This window comes from Papaver somniferum, chromosome 11 (genome assembly GCF_003573695.1).
Source record: "Papaver somniferum cultivar HN1 chromosome 11, ASM357369v1, whole genome shotgun sequence".
Classification (NCBI taxonomy): Eukaryota; Viridiplantae; Streptophyta; class Magnoliopsida; order Ranunculales; family Papaveraceae; genus Papaver; species Papaver somniferum.
The window spans coordinates 124,671,251-124,682,224 of record NC_039368.1 but is presented as its reverse complement, the minus strand read 5'-3'; the positions used below and the strand labels follow the sequence as shown (position 1 = coordinate 124,682,224).

At 35.5% G+C, this 10,974-nt stretch overlaps 2 protein-coding genes across 4 annotated transcripts; both read right to left on the bottom strand.

Annotated features, from left to right (window-relative positions):
- On the bottom strand, positions 1–2,359 carry LOC113325056. The gene is made up of 6 exons (XM_026573296.1): positions 1,873–2,359; positions 1,681–1,790; positions 1,335–1,632; positions 562–1,215; positions 314–445; positions 1–134 (listed from the first exon to the last, which is right to left on the bottom strand). Exons 1-6 carry the CDS (start codon positions 2,357–2,359, stop codon positions 1–3), a joined length of 1,815 nt encoding a protein of 604 aa, XP_026429081.1.
- Positions 2,360–7,064: 4,705 nt separating this feature from the next.
- On the bottom strand, positions 7,065–10,621 carry LOC113320942. Of its 3 annotated transcripts, XR_003346367.1 has the most exons (5): positions 10,057–10,621; positions 8,832–9,175; positions 8,503–8,757; positions 7,422–8,217; positions 7,065–7,289 (listed from the first exon to the last, which is right to left on the bottom strand). XR_003346367.1 is itself a non-coding variant. In XM_026568844.1 (4 exons), exons 2-4 carry the CDS (start codon positions 8,764–8,766, stop codon positions 8,087–8,089), a joined length of 321 nt encoding a protein of 106 aa, XP_026424629.1. In that variant the 5' UTR covers positions 8,767–9,175; positions 10,057–10,609; the 3' UTR covers positions 7,801–8,086. The 3 variants fall into 3 exon arrangements, 1 of the variants encoding a protein (XP_026424629.1); XR_003346366.1 differs by having other exon boundaries at positions 7,068–7,289; positions 8,503–9,175; positions 10,057–10,617; XM_026568844.1 differs by lacking the exon at positions 7,065–7,289 and having other exon boundaries at positions 7,801–8,217; positions 8,503–8,635; positions 8,710–9,175; positions 10,057–10,609.
- Positions 10,622–10,974: the final 353 nt, after the last annotated feature.

Sequence of the window (10,974 nt, the reverse complement as noted above, 5' to 3'; positions counted from 1 at the left end):
CTATGCTTCAGGTAAAGCATCCAGCATTTGTTGATCCTCATCTGTAATTACTTTTGGAATTACTTCCAGTAAAGACTCAGTATCTTCAGATTCTTGAACTTGAAATTTTTGCTTGAACTGTTGCATAAGAGTTTCTGCAATGATTTTCTGATATGATACCAAGTTTCCATTGGAGTCCTCCAGTTCACTTATAAGATTTTTTGATTTCCTAATATTTAAATTTGTATGAAAGAATCTGTATTAGCAGAACCTTCTTTAACCCATTTGATTCTAGCCTTTTGCTTGAGCATAGTATTTAGCTAGACTTCTTTACTATTGTAATCATTTTCAGCAGCAACAAGATTATCTAGAGCTTCAATATCATGAGGATTCTGATCTGATATGACCATTGCTTTCTGAACTTCTTCTTCAGCTTCTTTGATTTTAACATGGATATTACCAAAAACTGACCAATTCCATTGCCTTAAAATATTCTTCAATCTTTTTAATTTTTGTTGAAATACATAAGCAGGATCACCTACTATTTTTCAGTCCAACTTTGAGATACTACATCCATAAAACCTGGATGAGTTAACCACATTTTCTGAAACTTGAAGGGTGCATTTGAAGGTTTAGGGATAATTGCACCACCACCTAACAAGGTACTATGATCAGAAGCAATCCTCAAACCCACTTTGTGACTCCAATTCTCATGCATTTGGAACCACTTATGATTATAAACAGCTCTGTCCAGATTACACAGAATTCTCCTATCCCCATGTTGACAATTGGACCAAGAATGCAATAAACCTGATTTAGGAGCTTGTATCAAATCGCAGTTATTAAGACAATTATTAAATTCTTGCATTGCTCTTCTATTTTCTGCCTTACCACCAATTTTTTCATCTTGAGAGACAATAGAATTAAAATCACCAATAGCAAGCCAAGGTTTATTCATCTCACTAATACTTTCCATCTCAGCCCATAGAAATCTTCTTTGAATAACCCCTACATGAGCATGAATTCCAGATACTAGAGCTCCACCTATTTCCACTGTGATCATTTGGCTAGACAGGGAAACTACTCTTGGTTCTGGTAAAGTTGTGTTCCAAAATAACCAAATATTCCCTTTTTTATTAGAAAATGAATTGTGAATCACTTTATTTTCCATTCTAGGAAAATTAAGTTTACTACAGAAGGAAGCACTGCAAACTACTTTGGGTTCAGCTATAAAAACTAAAGAAGGTTTAAATTGATTAATTAAAGTCCACAACTTTTTTTGAGCCCTAGTTATTCTAAGGCCCCTAAGATTCCAAAAGAGAACTTTCATTGCAAAGATTGGAGGCCCTTAGTACCTCCTTTTGCATTATTTTTCCTAAAATTGTATTTACCAGGAACTGGCTGAGATGTTACTTTGTTTATTACATGATTTTGTTGATCCCTAGAAGGAGGTACTTGCTTTGCTGCTGGTTTTTGAATTACTCTAGACCAAGAAGTTGAAGGTATTTGCTCCTCTGAGATAGATCCATCTTTGCCATTAACATATTTAACCACGTTGTGTTCTAATGTATTGTCTTCGACTACTTGAAGAATTTTTTCTGAAACAACAGTTTCTTCATGCATATTCTTATCATTTTCTTCATCAGTTGCTTCCTGTAATAAACCAAACCTTCATGTAAATATTATGACTGGCTTTAATACCTGCTGAATAAAAGATGTTGAAGTATGAATTGTATTAATTGGAGTTTGAAAAACGTCAAAAGGGTCTCTAATACTGTTTGATTTATGAATTGTATTAATTGGAGTTACAGCTGTTGTAGATCGTACAGGTGAATGATTAGAACCTACTATGAGATAATATGCTAACATTTGACTTGGGAAAACTTTGATTGCCTTGTGATGTCTTAATTTCATTAGAAGCTTCTTGAAACCTACATTCTGTGAGAACATGACCAATAATTTTCCATTTGTCACAGAATTTTGGTGGCTTAGTGAGTATAACATTCTGCATAAAACCCCTATACTTTGTTTTAATCCATAGTTTACTAGGAATTTTCTTCGCAAAATCTATGTTAACAAGAATTCTTGCATAATAACCACTCTCAAACTTCAAAGTTGCTTCACCAACTTTAACAGGATCTCCCGAAGCTCTGCAGATAGTAAATAAGGTTTTCTCATCCCAGTATTCCAAACTGAGACCTGGAAGATGAACCCAAATTAATGCTAATGATGTTCTATGATTTTCAGGACGAAAATTAGGAATCCAATTTCTGTACCATAATACCTGATTATAAACTTCCCATCTTCCAGCTTGAATCATATTCTTATCCTCTTTGTTGTCCAATTTGAAAATAAAGAATCCTTTTCCTAATGGAATCATTTGACATTGCCCTTTCAATTTCCATTGATTTTTCAAATTTTGAACCGCATCAGAAAATTTCAGATGAAGAAGATCAAGACGACCGATAAGAGAAAATTGCCAAGCCACACATCTTTCATATGTATCATTAATTAGGTCTACCGATGGATTTTCCTCATATGGTTTGTCTAAATCTACTACAGATGAATCCATTTCTGAATTCTTATTTTGCTCCATGAAAATTAAAACTGATAACCTAATGAAAACTAAAAAGATCTATAGCAATAATAGTGAACACCAATCATTTTCAGATAATATTTGTAAGAAATCACTTGAATTAATGACGCTGAGAACATAAATCAAAGCAAAAGATGATGAAGAAAATGACTGAGTCAATCGCTGATCCTCAGAGCTCGACTCAGTCCGCAACCACTCTATGCACAACTTTTTTTCAATCACCTATTTTCATATCAACTGAGGCACCAGACCAAATTTTCTTTGTAACTGAATAAAGAGCTTTCTTTTGGGTGTGTATCACCGTACGTTAATTCCGGGTAGAATGGTGAGCTACCCAACCTCCCACCAATAGAAGCACTACTCTTTGATCTCTTGAGTGCTAATTTTGTTAATCATGAGGGTGACGTCTATAGATGAAAGCCACCTTTTTGTAGTTTGATTTGCAGTTAGCACTATTCTCTCTCTCGCCAACAACAGATCCATAGAAACACCATCACCATCAACAAGGGAGCGATATCAAAATCTACAAGGAAAGTCGAAGTTTGAGGTTTACAAGCAACAATACAAGGAAGAGCAAATTTTATATCCGAGTAAAGCAACAAACAGTGAGCGGATTTTTATATACACGTTGAAGACTTACATATAAGGAGCGGAATTCTATATCCAAGTATGAAGACTTATTTACAAGAGCGAAGAAAATCAAAAGACGCGAGTTATTGAAGTTTAGGATATAGAGACAATACAAGTTGTGAAGAACAAAGTGGTAAAGTACTTATTTCATGGTCATGTTAATTTTAATTTCGTTATTTTTTTTTAGTTGCAATCTTTTTATCAAAAAAAAAAAGAAAAAAAAATTAAAAAAATTTAAAAATATAAAAAAAAAGAAAAAAAAAAGAAGAGCAAATACAAAAAGATTTGCGTTTAGATTGTTATTTGTTCAATAAGGCCATGGGGAAGAAAAATATATAAAGAAGTTTCAAGCAACAAGGAAATAGAGGAAAAGAATTAAAAATTGTCGAAGTTTTATGAAGTTCAAGAGTTTATCATCAATAGTTGAAGACCGAAGACGAAGACCAAGAAGATGAAGAAGACGAGCTGAAGACTACGTTTCCATTGGATGATGTGAGAGTGGTGTTATCATCATTGCAATCAGATGTGAAGGTGGTAAGTACTCTCATCCTCTATTTTTAATAATAATGGTTGACTTTATTAGAGATCCTCAGAAAAAGTCTTTTATTTCCAACGATATTGTGGGGTCTTCAGAAATAATTCGGAAGGTTTTCTTCCCACCATTCAACGTGTGTAGGATTCTCTCTTCATTCCTACATACACACATGTGAGACCCATAAAAAAACTGTCTTATTGAGTGCAATTATCATAAAATCCTTTTAAGTGAGGCAGAAGTCGAGGCGAAATGCTTATTGATCGCTCTCAAACACGCGTTTTCTCATTATGGTGTGGTTATTTCTCACTCAATATTTAAAAATGAGAATATGTTCTTTGGTATTTCTAACTTCTTATCACTAGTATGCAGAAACTCTATGTCCTCATAGCTCTTTGGATGCTTGGGAAGCTGGAACGCTTTGAAGTTGGAGTAGGTTTTGTGGGTATATCTCTCTTAATCCCTCACTATACTATAACTCGTCCACTAGGTACACCTAGGGGTTTAAATGCATGTTTCATTTGCTAAGTGCATCCGTATCTTCGACGACATGGAGTTGTTGTACTTTAGGTAGTTTGCTCGAGGAATAACAAAAGCTAAGTATGAGGGAATTTGATAAGTGCTTAATTTACATGTTTAGAGTGTCAATTCCATACTTGTTTTAGTTAGATTTCTTGCATATTATCTTTGTATTACTCTTGTTTTATATTTTATTTGTTTACTCAGGTGAATCATCCAAAGTCAGTGGAATTGAGGTTAAAATAGATAAAAAGGGGAAAGGATCAATAATTCTGTCAGAGTTACGGTTGGGAAATCATCTAAACCCAACCGTAGATGCACCATGTTCAATAGAAGTTATCAGAGTCATAGTTACGGCAGGAAAGGAAGCCGTATGCGAAGCCAGGGAAGCTTACGGTTTGGAAAGCATTCTCAACAAAACCCTAGGTACAAATGATAAGATATGAAGGATTTGAAGACACCATCATGTATAGGACGACGATACAAAAAGAACGCAAAAAGAATGAGCTTAATCGGACGTCAGATGTAGAAGTTATGGCCAAAATGGTGAATGAAGACAATAGAGGAAATTCTGAATCACCTACGGTTGGGAAACCTAACCGTACGCAAACTCAGGGGGACTTACGGTTGAGAAACCCAACTGTACGTAAATTCAGGGAAACATTCGGTTGCGAAACCCAACCGTAGACAGACATAAAAGGTGCGAATTTGGGCTTCTAAATCAAGGAAAACGCGGTCCCGGAAGGATTCTTAACCATATATTTCGTAGGTACTATATAAGGAGAATCCCAAGACATTAAGAAGGGACATCTCATATTATACTGTTGTTCTTCATCAATATTTTAGGGTTTACCCCTTTAGGGGGAAACCGGGAAACAGTGTAATCATGAGAAGCTAAACTTTATTGATTGAGGATGAATTCAATGTTGTAAGCATGAAGCTTTATTAATTATATAAATCTTTTCGTAGTTTGAATCACATCATCGTTTGTTTTCACTATTTTTAGGGTTTATGATTGATTAATTAGATTATTTGGAGTGCACTCTAGATTGATCTGTTAATTGTTCTATTGCTAGTATTGGGTTAGGACATAAGTAATTGTCGAATAATTCATACACAAGTAGAAATCGCGAAACCTTGCAGAGGGATTCTGTGGAGCAATTGCGAGTGAAGACAACACCAGCAAGTGGACCTTGAGATAAGAGTTTAACTACTGGGATCAACCTAATTCACAAAGCCTAAAGCGTTCGGTTGGATTACACCTTGAGTGAGATACTACTTGGTGGTTCGGTTGGATAGAATCTGGTATTAGAGAGCTTCCGTATCCGTGGTATAAGGAGTTTTGGGGATAGCACTGAGCTAGCTGTTGTTCTACGGTTGGTGATGAATGGTTATAAAGAAGATAGATAAATATTTTAATCCAGTTATCGCTTGGTAGCATCGAAGGATTCCTTGATCATCTCTTTCTTTTATTTGTTATTCTTTTTATTTTACTTTAAACCAATCTCCCTTGTCTTTTATTATTTTGCTGAATCAAATAACATATCAATTACACAGCTCTCTGTGGGAACGATCCTTACTACCGCTATATTACCAGTTAATTAGTGGAAAATATCTTGATTATTTGTTGTGGTTACGACACGCATCACCTCTGAAAACAAAATCATTTATGTGCCCAGTTAGGAGGATTATAAAGGAGATGAAACATCTAATTCTCCAGTGGATGCGGATGTAGAAACATCAAAATCCCCTAACATACCCGACATAAAGAGGCTTAGAGTCGTAAAGGCGGGACCTCAAATCTCATCACTGTATGCATTGTGATTCATCCTGTGTTCATAAAGGAAGTTTCTCTAGACCATTTGCAAGACATATATTATTAAGGCTTATCGTAGGAGGTTTGCTGTTCAATTATACAACAATAGAAGTACAAATTATTTGCAAGCGTTTTATATGAGTAATACTCGGTTGAAGTACAAATTATGATGGATATGCTGACTGTTTTTTTTTATGGTAGGTCAAGGGTGAACATAAACAAAAATGCACTTCCAATTTTTTGGGGGTTTAAGAGGGCAATTGATAAAAATGTTGTGTGGGATTTGGCTTCAAAGTTGGGCTACATATTAGGTGACTGTCAACGATCGCATAAGATAATCTATGATAGGAATCGCATTTTTTAATGCAGTACTTCCTCAAGTAGGCCTATTTGGAGTAAACCATTACAAGTATATCCTTTTGTGTAGGACTGCAGTGGGATTGATGTGAGTCAAATTTTTAGAGTTTTGGTATTCTTTTTAGCACATTTTCTTAAGTATTATTTTGATGATAATATGCCTCTCACTAAATGTTAAGGACATGCATATGTTAGTAGCTATGATGATTGTGTTGGCTGGCATGAATGTCTCTGATATTGAGTAGATACTAATTACGGATCAGTTTTTGTTTTTAGTAGCTTCTGTGAGGTTATCATTTGTCACTGTGTTTTATCCTTTTTTCAGGTTTGGTGGATATTTTCAACCTACATGTTTTCTATAACCAATAATGTTGAGTCATCACATTATTAATAGGTCACTTTTGTTCTTAGCAGGTTACCTTTGCGGGAGAAAGCAAATATTTTACATCCGAAGATGAATATATAGTGCAAATTCCAGTCGGTAATGTGGACGAACCTTGCTTGGGCAAGTTTTATTTGTCTTCGCAAAATATAGCATAGGAAAATATACATTTTATATGAACATGCATTATTTATTGAAAAATATTAAATGAAGAGGTTGATTTTTTTTGGAATGAAATGGCAGGCGCATCGCGCGTGCGTACTATACTAGTAGCTAATTAGCTATACAGAGAACTAGAGAAAGGTTGATTTTTTTTTGGAATGGAATGGCAGGCGCATCGCGCGTGCGTGTTATACTAGTAGATAATTAGCTATAGAGAGAACTAGAAAAAATACACTAAAACTATAACTCATCTCTAGGCCCATTATGTTGGGCTATACACTGCCTCCTTATGAGCTAGCCCAGCATCCCGTTCCTCCTGCAAATCCATAAATTTTTGCATCATTAATAATAATTCATTATTGATCTAGTGACCATCACAATATCACAAGTAAAATTGTACTGGAAGGCATCATCAAAGACAACTCTACATAGTGACTAGAATACATACTTGCACAAGAGTTGTGTCCATCAACAAACTTGAAAACATAATTGACATATATAGGTGATGTCATGATAGGGTACCCAGAGTCATTGATATTCAAGCGAAGTTGTATCTTTTCAATGAGAAAACAAAACTTGCAGGGGAGAACACACAGATTTGCACAAGAATTTTGGCCACTACAATGCTCGCCTGCATAATCATGTGAGACGAGATTAGTCATAACTGAATCATACAACATAGAAAACACAGAAGTTTTTAAAACGGAGGAAAAGTATCACAGAGGAAGATACCGGTATAATCTTTGCGGATAAAATCGTCAGACTTGATAATTTCACAGACGGTAATTTAAAAAAAAAAACGCCTAATTTTCAAACAGAAAGTATTCAAGAGAACCATCTAAGTTACTTATAGGAATCAAATCTAAGCTGCTATGACATGAATTGGAGGCTATATCACAAACAGTTTCAAATGTGGCATGCATGAGGTTTGGTTTCAATGTTTAGACATTAAATAAAGTTTTCAATTACAGCCCAAGAGGAGGGGCAAAATAGTGACACAACACTACGGGAGATCGAAACTAGGTTTTGGGATTAGCCGAACCCGAACCAGCATTCTCGTTCTTTCTCATTCTCCGATCATTGATATAAATCATCACAGCTTCCGTGATCCCGTCAGTAAGCTCCATGTCGGTGCTTCTTTTGCGCCTCATCCAGTTGGCGAGTCAACTCAGCAGCAGCGTCGCCAAGCTTAGTATTCAATTGGACGACCTCCTCCTCCAAAGCTTTGACCTTTCCTTGCTCAGCTGCAGAAAACAGGAACCTAAAATGGTTATGACCCGAGAAAATGAAAGTACGAATTAGCGAGAAAAGAGAATACTGCATGCTTATGGACCTGAGAGTGTGGGTAAAACTAATTTTCAGGTTTCTTCTGATTTGGAAAGTGAAGTCTCAAGTACACACATCTTCAAAACCATCTCATCATATTGCTGCTCATTTTAAGCTAGATATTTCGTCTAAAAGATATCACTAGACTTAGAATATTGGCACACTCCAACATCAATAAAAAACAAAAGAACTAGGTAAAGTACCTTTGGCTTCATTTAGCTTCTTCTCGAGCTCCCGAGACCGGTGTTGTTCCTCCTGCAGCTGAGTCCGAAGGTGGGCTATTTCTTCCAATTTATTTTGACGAATAGCAGCCTCAAGAAGTTTCTGATTCCCGGCCTGCAAACACCACGGGTGAAGGAGCCGATCGGGAAAGAATAAAACAAACACGTGGTCGGGGTAGTATTATTCACAACAAGGTTGAGGAATTCATTCATGGCAGGACCATCTAGGGGCACAACCTGCAACATCTAGGCGAAAGTAAGCTTGCTGAAACTAGAAGAGGCAATGACACCAAGTGAATCAGAATCAGCACCCGAGAATCTAAACATCGAACCACCAACCAAGCCTTGGTTCAGAGGAGGATTCCTTTCAATGTTCTTAATAGGATCGCTCTCCCGAGAATCTTGGCCCTTCATATCATTTCTAGAAACCTTGGATTGATTCTGTTTTCCTCTTTCCAGAGTTTCCTCCAGGCACACCCTTAGCTCCTTCACAACCTTTTTCAGTTTTGTCACCTACAACGGTAGAGGAGACAGCAAAAGGCTGCTTCCTGACCAACTTTTTTGGTTTAAAACAAGATAGAGGAATCCGATCATCAGAGTCCTCACCACCTTTCCCGGAGGAACTATCTACAACATCTTCACCAGTCTTCGGCTTCTGCAAAAACAACAGCGTCAGATCCATTTAAAAGTGTTTGTAGTGAAAGATAATATCGTTACAATTAATTGTCATGAGATACAAAACATGTTGTTCTGATTATAGGAATTGATCAATTTGACTCAGCATTTGAGTTATTATGGTATATTCACTAAATGTAATAGCAGTTGAGGAACTTGCAGTTTGTAAATATCAGAGCTTGAGAATTCTATTTGTTGTAGGAGCTTGTCAATATCATCATTTGCAGTTGTGAAACTTGCTCAACGGTAGCCTCAGTACCAGATAAAAATTTGGTATGGCAGGTTCATAAAGTTTAGTCACATATCAAGCTACAAACTCTAGTAAACAAACACTTCTAATGATTTGAGCAGCGGAAACGACAAATAAAGATGCAATTCAATACCAAAGTTGATATGTGAACAAGCATTGGACATAGAGTATCAATGCTGAAGGTGTTTGTAGAAACTCTTGGTGAAAGTTTCAATTAAATTTTGGTAAAATTTGATAAAGTTTATGCTGTAAATTTTTTGAAATTGTGATATAAAAGATGAAAATCATAAAGTCTGAAGTTGAGGTTGATAAAGGTTGATAAGAGTTTCTGAATGTTGCAGAAAGACTTTATAAATGTGATGTTCATACGGAATTTCAAGTGTTAACCACAACATAAGTCTTGAGCAATCAGAATAAGTCCATGAACAAACACAAAATATTGAGAGCAAAATATCCAGAATAGCAACAACAAACTAAATTGATGAGGTTTATCATAAGTTTCAAGTGGTTAATAAATCAAAATCACCAGAACTTTCTACAATTGTTTTAATAGGTCTGAAATTATCTTGATGTGCAATGAATCATCGGAAGAACAAGTAACAGAAACTTACAAAGGTTATGATTCTTCAACCAAAGTACAATACTCTTCTTCTCAGATGCTTGAGAAAACATTTATGTAAGAAAGAAAATGGATTTCAGATCTAGTTTTGATTCAGATTTCTATTTTGAAAAAGAAAGAAATGTGCATTTGAGATTATTAGGTTTTGGGTGTCAGGATAATAAGAAGTAACTGAAGCAGATTTAGTCGCCGGCAAAGTGATAACAGTTAGATGCGATTTGGATTTTAACCTTCCTTAGTTTTTGTAGGCTAAAAAAACAAGGTTTCACAGTTCTCCCAAATATCTAGAATACAAAAATCCTAACCTGGAATAGTCAGCTATTTTATCTTTAAAATAGATGATTGTCCTAATTTTTTTTCACTTGACCAATTTTCAAATTTATTTTTTAATTTTCCTAAATTTTCTTCTTTATAAACTTATTTTATTATAAACTTAATAATATGCAAATCAAATGTTTTCTGATAAAACTACCTATTAGACAAAAAAAAAATATAACATATACCCATACGAAATTTTATGCAAGAACGGACAACATCTAAACTATTTTATAATAATCTTAAGTAAGTAAGAGAAAACTCTAACCCATTTAAATTTTATGTTGTGAAAGGTGCCAAGCATGGCGGAGCTGGAAATTTAATTTGGGGTGGCTTTGGGCATAGTTCCGCCTACCTCAAAGATAAATCAGAAGAAAACATGTTTCATCTCATCCTTTACACCATTAAAAAAGGAAACAAAATAGGGCCACGCAAGCGTAACGAGAAAGGAGCGGTACAAAATAGGGCCTCTCTTCCGAGTAAGCTGCAAAAAATGAATTGTCTGAAAAACTTGGCCACCCGGCTAAAAGAACTAGAAGAGATCCGAAGCGATCAAAATCATACCTGATCAACATTGGATGGAGATGGTGAAGCC

What these genes read in the sequence shown, in the direction of transcription:
- LOC113325056 (XM_026573296.1), bottom strand. Translation starts at nt 2,359, where the DNA reads ATGATTCCATTAGGAAAAGGATTCTTTATTTTCAAATTGGACAACAAA. An exon ending in CAACATCTTTTATTCAGCAG is followed by an intron (nt 1,633 to 1,680) that starts GTATTAAAGCCA and finishes GGTTTATTACAG; the next exon opens with GAAGCAACTGATGAAGAAAA. An exon ending in AATGTGGTTAACTCATCCAG is followed by an intron (nt 446 to 561) that starts GTTTTATGGATG and finishes GGAATTGGTCAG; the next exon opens with TTTTTGGTAATATCCATGTT.
- LOC113320942 (XM_026568844.1), bottom strand. Translation starts at nt 8,766, where the DNA reads ATGTTGCAGGTTGTGCCCCTAGATGGTCCTGCCATGAATGAATTCCTC. An exon ending in ATGAATTCCTCAACCTTGTT is followed by an intron (nt 8,636 to 8,709) that starts GTGAATAATACT and finishes TGGTGTTTGCAG; the next exon opens with GCCGGGAATCAGAAACTTCT. An exon ending in GAAGCTAAATGAAGCCAAAG is followed by an intron (nt 8,218 to 8,502) that starts GTACTTTACCTA and finishes TGTTTTCTGCAG; the next exon opens with CTGAGCAAGGAAAGGTCAAA.